Source organism: Leguminivora glycinivorella, chromosome 19, assembly GCF_023078275.1.
Source record: "Leguminivora glycinivorella isolate SPB_JAAS2020 chromosome 19, LegGlyc_1.1, whole genome shotgun sequence".
NCBI classification, from domain to species: domain Eukaryota; kingdom Metazoa; phylum Arthropoda; class Insecta; order Lepidoptera; family Tortricidae; genus Leguminivora; species Leguminivora glycinivorella.
This window is the reverse complement of record NC_062989.1, coordinates 8,275,997-8,298,069: the sequence shown is the minus strand read 5'-3', so window position 1 is coordinate 8,298,069 and position 22,073 is coordinate 8,275,997. Positions and strand designations below refer to the sequence as shown.

Sequence of the window (22,073 nt, the reverse complement as noted above, 5' to 3'; positions counted from 1 at the left end):
ACCTACAACTAGTTGTTTATTGTATATACCAAATGTTTTATTGTACACCGACAATATCTATGGCGTATTTCGAAAGAAATGCAATACTGAGTCTCCTATGAACTTCTAAATTTATTGACAGGGATGCACTTACGTATTTTACTTACGTATATATATTTTTTAAATAGTTACCTACTTACTTTTTTTGCAAGAATATTGTTTAATTTTTTCCGGTTTAATTGCTCACGGTCAACCTAACACGCTCCTCCTCGTTTCGCTCGTCGTCGCCCCTAACTGGACTCTGTCATATATACTGCCAACATAGTCCGTGAACAGAAAACTGCTACTTTGCTCCTTCCTAACAGGGAAGAAAAGTTAAAATTTATTTGTAAAAAGTTGGCATTACTTTTTGTAACCATTTTTATCCTTATAGTAATCTACATAAATAAAAAAATGTCATTAATAAAAGTGTAACAACGATGAAGCGAAGGTACTAAAATAAGTAGGTACCTACATAAATACTGCTATCAACCAGACATGGCCTGGTTTTGTGGCACAACATTTGGGCATTCACTAGTTCACATTGAAAATTACTAATTTACTTACTAGTACTTAGTTTAACTTACTTAATATTTATGAAAAATTAAACCTAAATTAAGTATATTATACGTAGACAAACATCAATCAATATTCTGATCTAAACATAAGTTGAAACTTAAAAGAAATTTTGCGGTAACAGTAATTATTAGAGTGGAAAAAACACTTTTCTGGAATTAGCAAACCTAATAGTTATCAATTTATGCCCCTTAGTCTATGAAGCCTTTGTGCAAATTTTCAGCTTTTTAAATCAACATCTTCTGCCTCCGCATTAGGGTTGAAATTTTGAAAATCTCATATAAACCTAAAAATTCAACTTTCAGATAAAAAAAAAATTCGGCAGTATTATGTTTAGTATATGTTATTGACACATATCATTATGAGGAACTACAAAAATTGCGAAAATAGCGTCAAGAATCGCCCAAGTTTGTCTAGTTTCAGTACATTCGCCAAAATAGCCTCTAAAATACTGAAAATTGGCGATTTTTAACGCTATTTTCGCAATTTTTGGTAGTTTCTTGTAATAATATGTATCAATAATGTATACTGAACATAATACTGCCGAAAAACATTTTTTATCTAAAAGTTGAATTTTCAGGTTTGTATGAGATTTTCAAAATTTCAAACCTAATGCGGAGGCAGAAGATAAAGCTGAAAATTTGCACAAAGGCTTCATAGACTAAGGGGCATTGATTGATAACTATTAGGTTTGCTAATTCCAGAAAAGTGTTTTTTCGCTCCACCCTAGTAATTATAATACAGTTTCAAACTACTTACGTTTTTGAAACAACGCACAATTGTAGGGAAATAGAATTATTTAGTGCTAAGCGGCCACTGGCTACGCGCGGGAACGCGGAACCGTTTTAAACATGACCAGCAGGGTTAGCACATGATTGCCTCGAGAGTATGTCGCCGCGAGATAGACTACCCGTCCTTATGTCATTAATACAGTTAGAAGAAGACGTGTCACCTATCTCGCGGCGACATACTCCCGCGGCAGTCATGTGCTAGGCCTACTGACATGACGTAGAATAAGTTTATTGAAGTTAATTACGCATTTTATTGCTATTTTTTCTATTTGCGGATCCGCAGCGCTGGATCCAGCGCTGGCTGCTGGATCCAGCAGACCAAAAAATGCGCTGGATCCAGCTGGATTGCTGGATGCTGGATCCAGCAATTGCAATCCCTAGTCAGACAGCTTGCTGAAGGATTCGTATAATCTTGCAAATTAGACAAATATCTGTAAATATAAAGTACCGTAATCATACCCACCAAATAAAAATAAAAAAAATTGTCCAGCTTTATCAATGTATGATTATGGACTTTCATCAAAATTTATTGAGAAGTTAAAATACTGAAATCTTTTAACTATTATGGAAAAATGGCGACAGTTGACAAACAAAATTTCTGTCAGGCTGGCCACATGTTTGGCATAGACATAGAAAAAATATAGACGGAGGGTAGCACGATCTAATTAACCTTATACCAAATTTTGAAAGACAGAAATACCTACCCTACCTGATCTTCAATCAGTACTGTATCTACCGCCGCCTTTTCTTTCGAACAACTCAATATGTTTATGAAAATTATACGTAAGTTTGTTCACTAGTTGGACATCAGTCATATATTTTCTAAGTGGAAAGTTGTGCTGTAATGACGTCACAGACGCGTCATCTAGGGGTTTCTACAATCTATGATGTTTAGATATCGTAAATGTCACTTGATAACATCATATGAAAATGAAATACTTACGAGTATATATAAATTATCATTTTCTTACCTTTTTACAGTCTTTGGTTAGAATTTTCTTTATTTATTTCTTTTCTAGCACGCAATTATTTTTTCTGCCTCCTCAAAGCTTTGTTCCCCATTGTTTCAATGACACGTGACCACGCGGAGAAAACTGACACAGGTCCGTCCTCTGAAAGCGCCGCCGCGCGACTGAAGAGGCCACAAGTGCCATCGAAAATGTTTTCAATTTAAAAAAATTTTTCAAAAACATTTTTTTTTTGCAAAAACAGGATTAGTAACGGGTCTTTAAAATTGGGTTCATAGTTGTTCCATCTTTCCTTTGCGGATTTGGTAGTATTTGATAAATATTATATTATTTTAATGACGCTACCGGCACAAACTCATCAGATTCGTCTAGATAATCTTATTACCTATATATTGAAGTAAAAAAGAAGTCAAAAAAGTTTTTATCCCAGCTATGGGAACGATTTATTGTTTAAAGAAGAGGTAACTTTGGGATCATTTTCTATCGAGCGAAGTTGTAACATTCATGTTGTTCAACTCCATAACATACTCACCAGATGCTGAAATTTAACATATATCGTTTTCAGATTTTTCCATTGCGTTTTCCTATGTTTTTAACGGCTTCAAAAAACGAGTGCGCGCAGCGTCTACGGAAATATATCGCCTTAAGGTTTATTCAGAAGGTCGTAACAACCTTCGAGCGACGGACTTATACGCTTACTGAGGTACTATACTCATATGCTGTTTTAACTTGGCCATTCATTTTGCTTCACCGAAATAGTGAAGGTCGTTCAGACATACATTACGCATATGAATAAAGTTATTAAGTTATTCATCTTAGTATGTTGTGATCTTATTTTAGATCAATGTGTTATGTAATAAACTAACCACAAAATTAAAATTTTGAAAAAACCCCCGACCGTAACATAGTGGACCGATTTTCATGAAACATGGCTGAATGATGTGATTTGAATAATAAATAATAATAATAAATAATTTTATTTTTTATTTTTTTTTATATTGGGGACACCTTACACAGATCAACTTAGCCCCAAACTAAGCAAAGCTTGTACTATGGGTGCTAAGCGACGATATACATACTTAAATAGATAAATACATACTTATATACATAGAAAACATCCATGACTCAGGAACAAATATCAGTGCTCATCACACAAATAAATGCCCTTACCGGGATTCGAACCCAGGACCGCGGCTTAGCAGGCAGGGTCACTACCGACTGAGCCAGACCGGTAATATGAGATAGTCGGGAGTGTTCTTAGCCAGACCGATAATGGCTAAGAACACTCCCGACTATCTCAGCTTTCAGACAAAAAAAAAACTAAATCTAAATCGGTTCATCCGTTCAGGAGCTACGATGCCACAGACAGACAGACACACACAGACATACAGACAAACAGACAGACAGACACGTCAAACTTATAACACCCCGTCGTTTTTGCGTCGGGGGTTAAAAAGAACACGTCGTGATTTTATTGGGATTTGTTTGTAGTACTTTCAACTTAGAAATTTGTAAATACCTTACTACGTAAATAGTTAATTCCTTAAAATGAAGCTGAAGAAGATCCTCCATAACATGTCTTCCCAGCGATAACAGCCGGCCTAGCCAAAATCACAATAACAGCTCCATGGCGAACGAATCTTAACTAACTCTGTCGCTGGTGGACCAGGCCCCGTAGCCGCAGAAAGGTAGTCTGGCTCTGTCGCGCCAATGCGCAAGAGCGATAGAGATAGATAGCTACGAAAGAGATATTATCGTGAGCGTTTATGCACACAGTGCGGAATAGCGGCAGAGAGAGAGATAAATAAACTACGATAAGCTACGGAGCGTAATCGATTTGCAATTTGTCTAAGCACCCGACTGACTCACCAGACAATGACGACCGACCGACCCAATAAGATCAATAAAGACTTAAATTAATAAATTAATTAAGTAAATTTGAGAGTCGGTAGAAATTTAAATACATAATGATTGGATTCCCAGATTTCCGCCGCCTGCGGAACTTTTTCTGAATTTTAAAATTAAAGGAAAAATTAAAGGACTCGAACCTGCGACCTCTGGCTTTGAGGAGTTTTTTTTTTCTAAATTCCTTGGAGGTGTCCAAATTGTCCAATGCCCATGGAGGTAAAAAGTTTCCTGTTTTATACACCCTGTTTTTATTGAATTCCGTTAACTTTCCGTTTCTTTAGACCTTTGCGAAAAAATTTTTTTTGCGAATTTATTTAAAAATGATATACAGGGTGATTCCTGATACCGAACCTAACGATATGTCGAATTTAACGGAAAACAAAAAAAACACGGTGTATATCTGTCTTTTAAAATTCACCGCTCGTTCATTTCTTGTACTTAATGTTTCGTTATGGGTGTGAAAATCATTCCACTTGGCAATGAGAGCAAATCGTTACAATGTAATCATATTAATTATTTATGTTTGCAAAGGTTAATATATTCCATTCTTTTGTTTGTAAACAATGTTTGTGCTCAGATATAGAGATCACTTGCAAGATTTAAGAAATTAGAATTATTTACATACAAAACCTGACGACTGTATTTACTTACTCAGTAATTCAATGCAAATAAGTGCCACATAATAAAATTACATCATTTGTGTATTTTTTTGTCTACGAAGCCACCAGCGCCAGCTAAAGAAGAAAATTTGTTTGTGTTCAAAGTCTGTCATTCTTATGCAATAAGGAGGAATTTCTGTTCAAATTAGAAATGAAATAGTACATTACGATACAAGTGCGTAAAAAAGGAAGTTTTGAAACGAGTGGCGATAAATTAAAACACGAACGAAGGGAGTGTTTTAAATCGACACGAGTTACGAATATCCTTTTCGCGCGTATATCGTACGACGTTTTTCAGTATAGATGGCCCTCCGAAGTTTCGACCTGGTATATAATGAACCACTTCTCGAACTAGTGCGTAAAAACACCATCTGTACTGAAAATGCATTTTTTTTGAAAGCACAAGACGTGAAATGTCGTTATGACATGGGCTTTTTCAAGAAGCAGTTATTTAGGGTTCTAAAAAGTTCGGCAGCGCATAAGTGGCTCCCCTGATGTTTCTTATGTCCATGGCCGGCGATGACTGCTTCCCGTCAGGCGGCTCGACTGTTCGTTTGCTGCCTGTATCATAAAAATATGTTTATGACAGTTTTCTAAGCATACTTACTTCATAGGTAAAACCTACGTGCATGCAATACTGTCTCATTCATAGATTCTACGTCAACATTGTGTTAATTATGTGATGCATTTGTGACGTGAAAAACATGCATTGAATACAGGGAAAGTCAATTATTCACATGCTATCTGGCGTAATCATTGTATGGTAGCGTTTAATGCTATCTGCATTAACGAAGAGATTTTATGCGGATAATTTCTGAATTTTGCTTTAGGTATTGATAAATTAATTTGTATGGTGAGGTTAAGGTCAGCCTGTCAGGCACTTAACAGAATGATTATAATATAATAATTAAATATATATGTTTGATTAAGAACACAAACAATATTTTGGAGAGTAGGTTGTTGACAGGTTGTTGAAAATGAAATTATTAGGAAATTTAGGAATGCCGTAAGAATAAAATCAAAAGTGATTTATTAGTTACTTCGATTGCTAGAACTACACTCCGAGAACCTCTTTTAAGTATAATGTAATTTACTTTAGAAAAAAGCTCTTTTTCCTCCTATCCTATTGTAATTTACAAACTGTGACAGAGTACTAAGTTTTGCAACACATTCATTAAATTAACTAACTATTAGCTACCTAAGATTTCCTGTGACATTGTGTGTCGTTATCGCTATCGAGTAACGTATTTTGAACTATTAGTAGTAGTAGCCATATAATTATGTAGCATATTTGGAAAAATACTGAAGAAATAACTAAATTCTAGTGCCGTTTTGGGTCAAGTACCGAATGCCATCTATCCTTGACCAATATTTCGTACATATTTACCTTGCGTCGATAAACTTATCAATGCACCGAGGTCTGACGCGAATCTAATTACCATTGACAATTTGACATTGAAAATCGTTTCTTTGCCTAAGGAAAATGTAAGCGTCACATGAAAAATTTTACAATTTCCAATTATTGAAGGAATATTGGATAGATATTTTAGAGTGAATACTAAATCCTTGGCCAATGTTTGGGAGTTGGATAAGTCTGTCTTTCATATTGGCTTGGCTGATTGATTAGCGACCCCATCGCGGGGTGGGCTATTTTCCTACTAATTTGACATGTCTGACGGTCTGATAAGTTGTCAATGTTTTCAATTGGAGAGCTAAAAACATATTAAAATTTTTGGTGTTGGTTCCATTTAGATAATACTTAGAAGTGGCTTAGTAAAGTGGTCATCATCATCAATAGAATTTGTGGACATTGTTATCAAACTTTGTACTCAAAACGTCCTTAATTTCCATTCTACAGTCACCGGTATAAATAAGTGATGATTTCTGTACCTTGTCGCTTTAAATAGTTTGACCTTTTCGTATGACATTTCAAAGAAGATGTTGATGTGACAAGGTATAGAAATCATCAACACCAGACTCTTACGTGAATGAAATGACCATTGCTATTGATGATTTTTTCTTTTGCCCCAGGAAATAGAAGCGATAGAGGAGCAATGGCGAACAGAGTCAGCGGATCTCGTGACAGCCGTGTCGCGGCTCCAGGATGAGAACAAGAGGCTGAGGCGGACCATCAACGCTCCTGGGGATGGTGAGTCCATTTATTCATACAAATATGTGTCACACATCAATGGTGCCGTGGTAGGCGTTTACACCATTACTAATATTAGCAACCCAAGAATGAGTGAACTTGACTTAAAACCCGACCCGTCATAATTGTCATAAGACTCATAAGTGTATCGCTGTGGTATTGCTTAACTTCAAACTTGGGTAAATCCATTCCAGTCAATCCATCCAGTCATTCCATACCAATCAACCTTCGGGCAAAACAGAGAAATTGTGGGCGGTGCAACATTAAATTATATTGAGAACAAAATAGTTATTCGAGTTAACTGCAGAAATATTTGGGCGACCGAGCTTCGCTCGGTTCTGTTTCGTATCCTTGACCTGTGTCGCCATCTAGTTGGAAAATAAATAGTACCTACATCGATCAATCGAAAGAACTCTCAGTCTTAACAACACAACTACTCCACACGAGATGGCGCGCGTTTCGTCACAAAAGCTCAGAGTGTATTTTTCTATTCGTGTTAGCCTTGACCTGTGTCGCCATCTAGTCTTTGAAGTAAATAATACTTACATCGACCGAAAGACTTCTGTCTCAACAATACAACTACTCCACACGAGATGGCGCGCAAGAAAAACGCGTGAAAACTCGAAAATTCGCGTTTTCAAACGGGACCTAAGGATATGTTAGATCGATTTTTCATTGCACGAAAACCCCCACATAAAAAATTTCAGCGAAATCGTTAGAGCGGTTTCAGATCGTCGGTATAAATAAATAAATAGATAAATAAATAAATAAATAAATAAATAAATATACAAGAATTGCTCGTTTAATAGTATAAGATATTATTAAGCTAACCTATATATATATATATATATATATATATATATATATATATATATATATATATATATACTTACATACAATATAGGTTGATTATCTTTTAGATCATATTACATTTTTTATGTATTCAACCAGCATTGCAATGCAACCAGAATGGATTTATCCGTTTGAAGTTAAGCGACACAAATGTTTTTCGTCTTGCAACGTCGGTAACGTCATATAATGTAGTGATTCGTTTAAAAAAAAATCAACGAGGAAGCTAGGATCCTTATTCGTCGCCTTGTTATTATCTAGTTATCACTCAGAGATTGCTAAACCCATATTTTTTTCCTTAGTATGAAGTGACGAATGTAATTGGTCTTGTTATTATGAAGCCGTTAAGGTAAGATAGTAGGTAATTGATGACGAAATTCTATAGAAAACGTATATTCAATAATCAATAGGGTGCAGTGGGGTAATTTCAAAGCACAGAAATACTTGGGTAATTTCGAAAGGTGAATCTTGATATGATGGAAATAATGGTGATTTTTATGTGACTTTCGAAATTACCCCATTGCAGCCTACGAGTATTTAGTAGTAGTAGTAGTAGTAGTAAACTCTTTATTGTACAATTAATAACAGAAAACACAGTAATTACAGTAAAGAACAGTACAAAGGCGGACTTATCCTTTTGAGGGATTTCTTCCAGTTAACCTTTGAGTGAATGAGAGGATAAAAAGAGATGAGGGAGACAGATGCAGCAACATGTACAACAAGGTACCAGAAAGACAAATAATTAAATAAATACACACATAATTTATGGGAATGAACAAATATTACATAAAAAAAGGAATGGAGAAATTACACTAAAAATGGGAAAAGAACAATTGAGAATTTAAATAATACAGACATTGAGACAGTGAGACAACACAACTCATAACCGATCGCTTAGATTAGCTAGCCACAGATTTTTCAATTTCGACTTGAGCGATGCAACCGACTGTGCTTCCCTGATCGAAGTAGGCAGCTCATTCCACAGTTTAACCGCACGCACCACGAACGACTTGTTGTAACCACTGGATTTATGAGGAGGGATGGCAAGCGATAAATTAGCGCTGGAACGCAGACGGTGGTTACTGCCTTCAGCTAAAAATCTGAACTTATCAGATAGGTACGAAGGAGAAGAAGGTGAAAATAGAACATTGAATAGAAGAGAAAGAGTGTGGAGATCTCTACGACGGCGGATAGGAAGCCAGTTAAGTTTCTTACGATAGTGCGATATATGGTCGTACTTACGTAGGTCAAAGATGAACCTAATACAGACATTCTGTAAGCGCTCCAGTTTGTCTAGAAGTTCCGCAGTCATGTCAGCGTTCACGGCGTCGCCGTAGTCAAGTAACGGGAGTAAAAGAGAACGGGCCAACATGGTTTTAGTTTCGAGAGGTAGGAAGTTCTGCAAGCGCCTTAAAGAATGGAGAGACCCGAATACCTTTTTGCTCAACTCTGTCACATGAGGAGCCCAAGAAACCTTTAGACCGAACGACGAGGCCCACACAGAGACGGATGTCTGATCAATGGTGATCCCTAGATTTTTGACAGTGGACGAGAAAGGAATTTGTGTTCCGTCAAAGAAAATTCCAGGTACCACCATATCCGACAGTCTGGAGATGAATCGTTATTGGAAGTCCTCACTTCCAATAACGATTGCCTGCGACTTCTTGGCGTTCACCTTTAGACCGAACGACGAGGCCCACACAGAGACGGATTCTAAGTCAGAGTTGATCTGGCTAATGAGAGGACCAATATCGTCAAGGCTACCCGCTGCATAAATTTGCAGATCATCTGCGTAAAGGTGGTAAGAAGATTTCAGAGACCTTGTTATATTGTTAATAAAAATAGAGAACAGCAACGGAGAGAGGATACCCCCCTGAGGGACGCCAGAGGAAAGTTCACACCAGTCGGAAAAATTATCATCAACCCTAACTCTCTGACATCTCCCAAGGAGGTAGCTGCGGAACCATGACAATGAGGTGGGTTATACCCTAAGAAGTTTCAGGAAGGCCAGAAGAATGTCGAAATCAACTGTATTGAAGGCGCTACTAAAATCTAAGAGAACCAAGACAGTGATTTTCCTATTTTCCATATCAAAGCGAATGTCGTCGGTGACTTTAATAAGAGCCGTGGTGGTACTATGCCCGGGGCGGAATCCGGATTGTAAAGGGTTAAAAAGATTGTGTTTGTTTAAATGAGAAGAGAGAAGCCTATTAGCAAAGTGTTCGACAACCTTGAATAGACCTGGAAGAATATAATTTGGGCGATATTGAAAAATGAGGAAGGATTAGCCACTTTAGGAAGAGGGATTATGTGCGCATATTTCCAACATGAAGGGAAAACACCTGAAGAGAAAGAAAAATTGATGATAAGTGACAGTACAGAAGCTATTGGCTCCGCCACGAGCATAAGCATATCCAAACTCAGGTTATCATCACCGACGGCTTTCGCTTTAATGGACTTAAAAATGGAGATTACCTCTTGAGGGGAAATAGAACCAAGATCAAAGAAAGAAGCATCCACGAGTGGGGAATTACCTAACCGGGACAAAGAGTTTAGCACGTGGATTCATTCACCCTCAACAAGTACCACTTTCCGGATTAGATCTATTAACGAAGATATTAAAATAAAGGTTTTATCAAATCCACTTAAAACAATGCCATTGAATAATTCACCGTGAAATTCGATAATGACCACGTTTAAACAAGCCATTTTAAAGTTATCGCTTAATTTAATAATGACCATTATACAGAATTAGTTACAGGTAACAGTTACCATAATTGAATTTGAACAGATTATCGGCATTTCTCTGAACCTTCAATACTGACAGATAATTAAGAAGTGAAGGTCCTTTTTTATTATTTGAGCGTTCACGTAGTTATTCTAAACCATGGTTATTAAAATGTTTTCCTCTTATACTTTTGCGCTATGAGTGATGAATCTTATGACTGTTGCTCCGGTTTGCTTTTGGATGGCGTGAACATATAAATAATAGGTTTTTACAGTGATATATGTGTTATAATACCAAAAATACGTTGAGAGTTACGTCAACAATAATGGACTCAGGACTGTCATATGGATCATCAATATCATCATTTACCGCGCAAAGTGTAGTCTTCAAAATTATACCAACCTAGCTAGAATTTATGCCCTATTTGTCTTTAGTAATCTGTCAAGTTCTTCCCCTTTACGGCGTTTGGAGAGTGACAAATTTGAGTGGCCTACTTCCGTCAATTCTCAGGTGTCCCATCCCACAATACTTATATAAGTATAAATGGCTATAGATTAGAGAAGGGTAGATTCGTATCACCGATCACCGCGACCTCCTTAACGGGGCTACCTTGGATTTTTCATAGATTCTTGATAAGTTTTCAGTTGTAACTCCAACATTTGCACTACAGATTAATTGAAAGGACAAACGGCTGTCGGTTTTTCGATATTTTATCACCATTTCATGTGTCAGATTTTAAAATAAATTGAAAAAAAAAAAAAAAAAAAAAAAAAAAAAAAAACCTATAGAAATTTACGTATTGTTTTTTACGCCTCTATAAAATTCTCAACGATTTTTATTTTAAACCAGTAAACATAAAATTCGAAGACAATGTAATTTGAAGTAAATGTAAGATACGATATTGTTTAAATCCGTTGCTGATAAGTGATAATATGATAAGCTACAAAAAAGTTGAGAAAAAAAAACAAGTGATTCCGCTCGAAAGGTCATTAGCCCCTTAAGTTAAGATTTGCCACACTGTTAGGCTAAAGTATACTTTGCGGGAAATGTTTTCATTCTACATAATTAATTAACATCTTTCGTTACATGGTCGTATTGGTAACAGTTTCAACATATACATTTCGCGTCGGTCAATGCCGCTTAAAGAGCACCATAAAACGAGGAATTAAGTCGGTCTACTTTTCTCTATTTACTATAATGGCCATACTCACCGCACCAGCCTTTAGCAATATCACTTCTTCTTAAAACACGCCACCTGCGTTGCCAATCTCGTCTGGCTTCACTCAATCGCAAAAACAAACCTTATTTTTGACAGTGAAAGTCCATTATTTGTATTTCATGATTATAAGTAACCTTGAGAATAACCCTACACTTTAATTTTAAACAGACGTGTTGTAAAAGTTGCTAAACAATAAACTTTACACACGCCAGTTTCAGACTATGTCCATTATGGTAATTATACAAAGGTTGATGTTATCAGTGTCAGAATTTAGTTAGCGAATGATTACTTAATGATGCGATGGTTAAATCCACGTGGCGAGTGTCATGCTCTAGCGCCGGTGGGTTTGCTCAATGGAGGAACCGTATAAAATGCGGCATTAAGTCGTACGCGTACGTCACGAAAGAAAATTTGTAAATATGTAAACATATTTTGCGGGACATCTTAAACGGATCGCCTAGCGCCTTAGTCCAGTTAGTCCTAAACTAAGCAAGGAACAAACAAATGACCTTACCGAAATTCTTACAAGGGATTTGCAAGCAGGCTAGTCAAAGTAATTATATCGTTACCGACTAGGTCAGCCGGCGTACCATGCTTCCAATTTTATCACTTATCCACGTGGATAAGACATCCGTCACGCTTTGGCAAGTATGTCAGTGTGAGAGTGACAGATATTTTATCCACGTGGTTAAGTGATACAATTTGAAGCATAATACACCGGCAGACTAGTCTTATTGAAAAGCAAAGCTTTTACTGATAGCAACTATCATTTGCCATTAAAACTATCCACGTTAAAAATTCTAAATTGATTTTTAGCCGCTCAATTATTAGTCAATCTATTGACATAGACTACCTACTTCATTTTACGGCAGATAAAATTGTGTACCGTCTTATCCTCTCAGCCATTTACATAACTTTATTTACAAAATACAAATGTCATGCTAATATTGTACTGCTTTGCGTATTTTTCCCACCATCTCATTCTAACCGGTGCATTATGCAAAGATCTAAAAGTGATTATTCTTGAGTCTCTTTCGATTCGACTGTGATCTGATAGCTGCTACGGTTCCCATTTGCTGTGTGGTGATCCTCTCTGGCATCTTGTGTCAGACTGTATTTGACTCTTTGGTTTAGAGTGGGTTGTACACCAAACCGTATATCATTATTGTACGGATAGTTCCATAGACTTCTGCTGACGTTGATGTGTCTGTTTACTATGGTTGATGTAACTGGCCCTTAGACTATAATGATGTATACGTCTGCAGGAACTAGCGCCCCGCCTTCCCCCGCCCGAGAGCACGACCAGGAAGTCCTGTCCCGACTGAGCAGCACCGCAGAAAAGCAGCGAGCCACCCTGCGTCAGCAGGAGTCGCAACTGCAGGAGAAGCAGCTCATCATTGAAAGTGTAAGTTCTGACCTATAAGTTGTACTGACCTATAGGTTACTGTAGTACTTTTTATTTGACCTATAGGTTCCTATAGTTAAGTCCGCGTAAGGTATGCCTGGATGCTTTTAGGGACACTCTAGGATGCTCTAGATCGTTTAAAAATTTGGACTTTCTTGGGCTTATAGTACTCAGAATCTATAATTTCCATACAAATTATTGGGACATTTTAATATCATTAGAATCTAAAGGCTAAAAGCCAAATCTTCAACCTCTATTTTAGAAAAAGACCATTTATCAAACGATTTCCGAAAAAAATGTCAGCATGTCCGAAAAATGTAGTGTCAAAATTCTTTTGTCAATTCGGTTTTTAGTTTTTTTAATGAAGTACTTAGTTATGAGGACTTTAGAGACATCTGAAACATTACAGAATAGCAACCTTTTTTCGCGTGACAAATGATATTTCACGCGCTCCGTGCTTCGCTGCGCCGCTTGGGAGCAAGTTTTCTGGTTCACAACCCCTGGAGCGTCGAGAGCCACAAAATATGTTTCCAAATTAGAAAATATGCTTTATATCCACTTTCTAAAGTAATGAAGTTTGTAGTTCGATCTACTAAATAGAGCATTCTACGAAAAAGTCCACCGTCGTCCCGTATTCATATTCATTTTTGCTCAGAAAAATGATCGCCTGCTTAAAAAGCCGAAAAAATCTCAACACACGAAATAATAATGCATAAATGTACGGGAGATCCCATGGAATGCTCCAAATTTACTAAAAATATGTTTTGTGGCTCCTGAATTCCTTTAAATTTAGAAAATATGTATGTATCTTTTCGTAACGTTTAGCTATTGGAGCATTATAAAATTGGGTAGATAAGTGTGAATTGGTCAACCATCAGTTCCAGTCGTCGTTTATAAATGGTAACCATAAGTCCCCCTTTTGGCTTAGTTGCTCCTCTTTAGAGCCCTGTAGCCCTATAGAGCTAATTTAGCTACCCAAAAAATATGATAATGCCCCGTAACGCATCGTTTAGCATCAATAATATATGAGTGTGCACAGGAAAACGTCCCACTTTGTCGATTGCTATAAAGCCGCTTTATCAGTTTATTCATATAAAGATACAAGTAAATCTCGCCTCAATGGTAACCGACAAAGTGGGACGTTTTACTTAACACACTCACATATTTTAAATGTATTGTAGATATGTATTGGTTGGTATACCTAGATGTAAATAATAAAAGTAAATAATTACCTAACACAAACAGTTTATCTGCATTCAGAAACATTAAGGAATCCTAATATTAGCTTATAGTTAGGTTAATACTCTTAGCAAATTGAAAAATCTTATGTCGAATCAAGAATTTAACTGTAAAAGTACAAAAAATTTAATTAATATAATTGATTGTTCCTAAATACACACGAGACATATTTTTATCTACCCGATGGCACGACGATCGATCGAGCGATGACATTTTAAAAATCACAAGAAAAGTCTAAATCTAGACAATTTCTAACCTAAATCCTCCAATACAGCGCTGAGAAGATTTAGAACAATTTATTCTTGTCAGACTAGCATGACGATGGCCGTAGATAGTCGGTCGATCGAGTCCAGACGGTCGTTTCCGATACGGTAAATCAGCTGTCCTGGACATTTGTTATGCGCGCTCAGCGGTGGTCGAGAAATAGGGTTATATCCTACCTCTATAGGAATATATAGATTAATTCAATTGATTCATGAAAACGGAAGGACCAGAAGGACGATGGATGATTTCGGAGTCGAGGTGCTATCAAAAATCAGAACATGCTCATTTGTGTGTATTCTGATAATAATAATCAGTAAACACTCATTTGAGGTCACTCGATGCCTTCATTCACTTCATTGACACCGCCATCGACTTTTATATCAACTCTCAACTCTAGGTGTAGCAGGTGTCCGTAGGTGACAGTTACTGCATATTTGCATAACTTCAGATGCAGAATGCAAATTTTCAAAGTGCGGTAAAAGGAAGTTTTTAAAAATGCCTACTTACCTAAATGTGAAAAACTATAATCTCGAAACAAATAGTACATTACGATAAAAGTGCGAAAAAGAGGAAGTTCGAAACGAGTGGCGATTTAAATTAAAGCACGACCGAAGGAAGCGTTTTAAATCTACACGAGTTACGAATTTCCTTTTCGCACGTGTATCGTACGACATTTTTCAGTAAAGATGGCCTTCTGAAGTTTCGACCTGACAAGACATTGAACCACTTTGCTCACTAATACGGGCAAAAGCCAATGAACAAAGTATACTGAAAACTATGTTCATAAATTAATTTGGTGATGATACTATTTACGTACAATTTCGCAATTGTGTGTAAAAGGAATGGATTAGGTATTGTTGATACAAATCGTTTTGAGGTATTTGACTAGTAGGAAACTAGCCTATTGTGTGTAAAAGGAATGGATTAGGTATTGTTGATACAAATAGAGGTAGATACTCGTACGGTCACGGACTTTAATTGTTGATCCACTTCTAGTTCATTTTATACCTAGACATCGCATAGTTAAGCTATGAAGTGTCCAGTATAAACTGAGCTAGAAATGGATCAACAATTAAAGTCCGTGACTGTACCTACATGTCATACACAGTGATGTATGAAAAGACATGTAAGGCTACATTTATTCTTGTCATACGAGCATCGAGGGTGGTTTAGAACGGATATGTGGAGGGGTCGATGGAGTTCGGTTTCCGGCACGACAAATGATCGAATGAATTTTTGTCATCCTTCGTATTTGGAAAAGAAACGTATCAAAAATTTTGAATTACTTACATAAACTCATGCCTGTATTCCGAAACGGGGCAGGCAGAACACATGAAACTGTTCAAGTTTCAGTGCCACTCAAGAGTGGCACTGAAACTTGAACAGGCATACCAAGGTACACACTGATTTAAACATTCACGATTTTTACACGTATTTAAAATAGCAAACGGGACTTAATCGCGTCTGCTTCGAGACCACGGGGACAATGCCGTCCTTGAAACGTCGGAGGTTGGTGTTTAAAACATATCACACAGATTCTGACCACGGTCCGTAGCCGAATGGCATTTCTGCGACGCGAAACGCCACCGAAACGCCGCAGAAATGTATGCTCTGTCGCATCAATACGCAAGAGCGATAGATATGGACAGCTACCAAAGAGATATTATTATCGTGAGCGTTTCGTGAGCGTTTGTGCATTCGGCTACCCACACTATGCTTTGGTTAGTAATGATTATCAGAGCTTACAAAACTTAGGCAGCGTCCACACTCGTGAGACGCATGTCTTGCGGCGCGGAACGGACGTCTCGGCCACGCCGCCTGAATGTAATTCAAGAATCTCCTCATTACATTTTGTATAGGAAGGACGTAAGACGCGACTCCAGAAGTCTAGACGTCGCGGCGCGAATTACATTCAGGCGGCGTGGCGGAGACGTCCGTTCCGCGCCGCAAGATATGCGTCTCATGTGTGTGGACGCTGCCTTAGTAACCAGTCCTGTTTTACGCAGACAACCTACCTATATACCTATTGCAAATGTAATCACAATCATTTCTAACATGACAATCTTTGCGTCATATGTTTCAACGCGTCATACATTATCGTCACGATAAACACTGTCGCCGAATCACCTGCCTTTACGACACCTTAAAGCTATTCGGGCAGACTATTACCCAAGCCATAAACATCTACACACATTCACGCCTTATTGCTATGACATAAGCCGTAATGTTGTATATTTGTTTATGAGTGCGATGTAAAAATATATTGCCTAAAGGTTTAGGGCGTCACTTGATTGCTTGGACCGTAACGGAGGTGACATTTACAAAGTTCGCATTTTTATTTAACGTTAGAAACACAACTTTATGTAACGCTTTTTAGTTTCAGTTTTGACTGAAATTCATAGCGTGATATGAGGTTTTCTTAGTTTTTGGTCTGTATGTGTTCAGAGATTGCCTTGCCTGTAAAGTCTAAAAACGTTTTTGTAAGCATTTATGTGGTCTAGTCTAATGATGACCGCAGTATTTTGTCAGTGCTATTCTGTGGTTTATCATGCTTGATATTTATAACTTTTTTTTATATCTACAGTTTTCTGCTGATGGGTTGAAAATATAAAGTTCATGCAGTTGCTGGAATGCATTTATTTTTTAATACTTCATAACTCATGAATAAAGTAGATAGGTATGAGGTCATTATTAGTCAGTGTTTTATTTGAGTCACCTGACAAAACAGGTTAATACCTAAAACATAATATGTACGAGTATAAGTGAACATTCCTAAACTGCACATATATATGAAACAGTTTCGCTAATATACACAACACAAAAAAATGGAGAAATAAAATGGAGTTGGGCGGGACATGTTGCTAGGCAGAGTGATGGTAGGTGGACTAAAATGTTAACGGAATGGTGGCCGCTTACAGACGTAAGAAGCGCTTGGCATCCGTTAGCTCTTTGGGTGGACGACATCCGCAAGGTTGCGGGTCACAACTGGATGAGACTAGCTCAGGACCGGGATACATGGTGTACTAGAAGAGAGGCCTATGCTCAGCAGTGGGCGATAAAGGGCTGACATGATGATGATGATGATGACACAACACAACCTTTCGAGGTTATTATGAGTATATTCCTTGTACTCACGTTATTATATCGCTATTTCTGCGACATGTTTCGGACCATTTTTGGAGGGGCTCTTCAAGAATATCGAAGCCCAGTCCAGTATTGGCTAAGCCCAGTCCACGGAGATTAGCCGCCGCGAGAACTCCTTTAAGCCTCTTTGGTATATCAACGGAATAACAACAGTAATGGTTATAGTTGATATACCGTATGTACATACATATGTCACAGTGGTGTCACGCTCATTCATTCGACCCCTTGTTTGCCGGGGGTGGCGCTGAAGCTTTATTAGTTTCATGTGCTCTGCCTACCCTTTTTTGGGATGCAGGCGTGATTGTATGTATGTTGTATGTATGTATGGTGTCACGCTAGCCTGCGCCGATACCTATTGAATTACCCTAACCGCATGAGTCACTCTAGTGCCATGTTTGAGTTAGTGTCTGGCTGTCTGGCGTTCTACGAACGATTTAAAATTGTAGGTCTGAGGTACATTCATTTGTGGGATGACCCAACTCACCTGTTTTAAAAATGTAGGTATCTTTTCTTTTGTAAAATTGGGTAACTACAAATAATTATCTAATGAAAACTAGTAGGAAAAAAATACGTCCCGCGTAGACGGTAAAAAGTTTCAAATTACTTTCAATTAAAAATAAAAATATATAATAATAATAACTCAGCAGGCAGGCTTTGCAGGCGTCCATAGGTTACGGTGACCGCTTTACATCAGGCGGGCCGTATACTTGTTTGCCACCGACGTAGTATAAAAAAAAAAAAAACTCCACGGCCGAATTCGGCCACGGCGACTGCTGTCAGCTCCGGTGCTGTCGCTGATGTGCTCGCAAGTGGCTGACGAAACCAATCTTGGCGGTAAATGTTCGCGAACATTGCGGGCATGTGAGCACACCATTAACATAATTGTATGGTATTGCTGCTGGTGGTCTGGCTTTAATTGTGTCACGCTTGGCGTCAAGTTCTAAGCGCCGACGAGATTCAAAGTCAGTTACTTTGGCATTTATCGCAGATCGCCATTCCGTGCGCATGGCCGCCTGCTGTTCCCATCGCGATGGCTCTATGTCACACTTTTTCATATGACGCTTAAGCACATCTTTGTACCTGAGGAATTGGCCGCCTATTCCTCAAGTTCGGAATAAAAGATGTGCTTAGCCACACGCTGGTCGTTCATACGCGAAACGTGTCCGCACCACCGAAGCTGACGGCGTATGAGGTATATCTCAATACCACCCACATTTGCTCTACGCAGCACTTCGGTATTCCGAACACGATCAGACCATCGGATCTTCAGTATCTTACGTAGGCATCTGAGGTGGAATCGATCCAGCATGCGAATATGAAAAAATATATATATAAAAAAATATATATATATATATTTATCTATGGAATATTACATGAAGCGGGGTGCGCAGTAGAAAAATATAATTTTGATGAAACTTCTGAAGAACTGTTTGACATGATGCCAACGGCCACTTTTCATCATCGCACCGCTCACCATCGACAGGGCGCTCATCCACACACCTTGCAACCTAAATGGTCGCGCACCGTGCGGTTTTAAAGGAATTTCCTCCCACGAACGCTCCGGCTGTGGAATGAGCTCCCTTGTCGAGGTATTCCCGATGAACTACAGTATGGGGTTCTTCAAAACATGAGTGTACAAGTTTCTAATGGGTCGGCAACGCGCATGTGACACCCCTTGAGTTGCAGGCGTCCATAGGTTACGGTGACCGCTTTCCATCAGGCGGGCCGTATACCTGTTTGCCACCGACGTGGTATAAAAAAAATATTTCGTCAGATCCATTTTCGAGTCTTATACCCAAACATACATAATAAGTAGGTATATTGTTTTGTTATTTGTCTTGATAAAATAGAGCATGAAGTTCAGTTGTACATTAATCATAATCACGCTTACACGGTTTCCATCAATGTCAAGGTGTGATATTATTTATCAATAATCAACTAACGCAAAGATCTAAGGCAGCGTTCCCACTTAAGCGTCGCGTGTCTCGGGGCGCGCAACGGACGTCTCCGCCACGCCGCCTGAATGTAATTCAAAAAACGTCTCCTCAGTACATTTTGTATAGGAAGGACGTAAGACGCGCCCCAGGCGGCGTGGCGGTGGCGTGGCGCGCGCCGCGCCGCCTGGGGGCGCGTCTTACGTCCTTCCTATACAAAATGTACTGAGGAGACGTTTTTTGAATTACATTCAGGCGGCGTGGCGCGGACGTCCGTTCCGCACCTCAGGACATGCGTCTCTTAAGTGTGGCTGGTCCCTTAAGAATACGCCGACAAATCTTATCAGAAATATTAGAAAATCATGTGACATTAAAGTCAATAGATAGCAAGTTTTACCGGTGTATTAGAATTGTATTTGTTTCCGATATTATATTAACACTAGCGTTTGCCCGCGGCTTCGCTCGCGCTGAATTAGAAAACTGCGCAATGCTCCATACAAACTATCAACCCCTATTCTAGGGAAGTGGGGGTTGGGGGGTTCAATAAACCGTCAATTATTTCACTGACATATCTATTCTATTATATCGGAAGCAGGCTGATAAATTAAAATTTGAATATGCCTGTTATGAACTTAAATAAATGGTATAGGTACACTGAGAGAAAATACAACCAGTTTTCATGTTCGTTCAACAAGTTTTTTGGTTAAAATAGCGCCTACGTGCTCTTTGGTTCAAACAAGCTACTTGTCATTTGAATCGGCAATATATTTGAATCAACAAGTCGATTTTATAAAAACAACCTGACACATATTGTTTTAAACATACGTTTGGCTGATTCAAACGGATAAACCGCAACAAGTCGAACTTGTTAAATTCACAATGCAAATTTCTCTCAGTGTATAGGTACTAAGAAAAAGTGACCAAGGCCGCCAGTTGTCCACGGCTGGAATCGAACCAGCGTCTGAAGCCTGTTACAGGTACTCTGAAATAAAGGAAAGCTTTAGAGACCTTAGTTTTTATCTCAAAAAATATTTTTATGTGCAACTAGGCTATTGTCTTGATTATTATTCGCTGCACGATGTATGTAAAACAAAAAATATATTTTCGGACTTAGTTATTTGTGAGAATAGTTACCTATAGAATAAATTACTCATCAGAGAAAATCTCTAGAATACTAAATATACAAAAGTGAGATTAATCGCAGAAAAGCAGCACATAATAAACTATAAGCAATTATATGGAATGAATGCTAGCTAATCTTCACAGCAACGCCTATTTTTTTCTCACAGCGTTTGATTCGAAACTTTATTTTTTCGTACTAATAAGGTTCACGGTAAAGCAAATAAAGCTAGAAGATTATCAATTTATCAGGTTTAACGCAGTGACTGGCTGATTGTTGCTAAAAATGTCTTTCGTGTAAATGGAGCTTTGTACGGAGTTTAGGTCCCGATTAGTCATTTTTTAAATGCCTGCTGCGTTGTTCTCGTGACTTTCTTATATTACCTACCTCATAATGTGTTGGTTCAGTTCTTGTCAGGTCGAAACTTCGGAGGGCCATCTGTACCTACTGAAAAAAGTCGCACGATACACATGCGAAAAGGAAGTTCGAAACGAGAGGCGATAAATTGAAACACGACCAGAGTGTTTCAAATCGACACTAGTTACTTCGCACTTGCTTTTTTGCACTTGTATCGTAATGTACAATTTCCTAAGTTGGTAATTTACGAATATTATCACGTTTTTACCCTGGTATCTAAATCATAGATTAAATATAAGATCATACCATCTCATACATTAAAATGCGACCGCCTAAGAACGCGCATACGCTACACCACACATAGATGGCGCCACAAAAAAAATGCCTTGTTCGTAGGCGGTCGCATTTTAATAATGTATGGGTTGGTATGATCTTCTTATGTTTAATCTATGTCTAAATTAAAATAGATTTGAGTCAGGAATCTTAAAAGTGCTGAGATGAAAACGTGGACTACGTTTATGTACAGTCAACCAATTGGAACCCTAGGCCACTGTAGAACTGTCATAGTGACGTTATAAATCGGATTGTACGAAATCTCTTACACTGGTTCCAATTGGTTGACTGTACTTACCTAGAGAAAAGTCCGTCCCACATCTATTTCCTCTATCGTTGGCCTTCATTTGATATGTATAGTTAACCAATTGGAAGCCTATAGGCCACTGTCAAAATGTCAAAATCACAACCA

The 22,073-nt window shown here is 38.1% G+C and overlaps 1 protein-coding gene across 5 annotated transcripts in view; it reads left to right on the top strand.

The window, feature by feature from the left end:
* The window catches only part of LOC125236341 (RILP-like protein homolog), a 45,639-nt gene that overhangs the window by 10,896 nt on the left and 12,670 nt on the right, over positions 1 to 22,073 (top strand). For all 5 annotated transcript variants that reach the window (XM_048143113.1, XM_048143112.1, XM_048143109.1 and 2 more), the window contains exons 2-3: positions 6,952 to 7,069; positions 13,131 to 13,270. In XM_048143113.1, the coding sequence (XP_047999070.1) occupies positions 6,952 to 7,069; positions 13,131 to 13,270 (258 nt within the window). The remainder of the gene's footprint in view (positions 1 to 6,951; positions 7,070 to 13,130; positions 13,271 to 22,073) is intronic.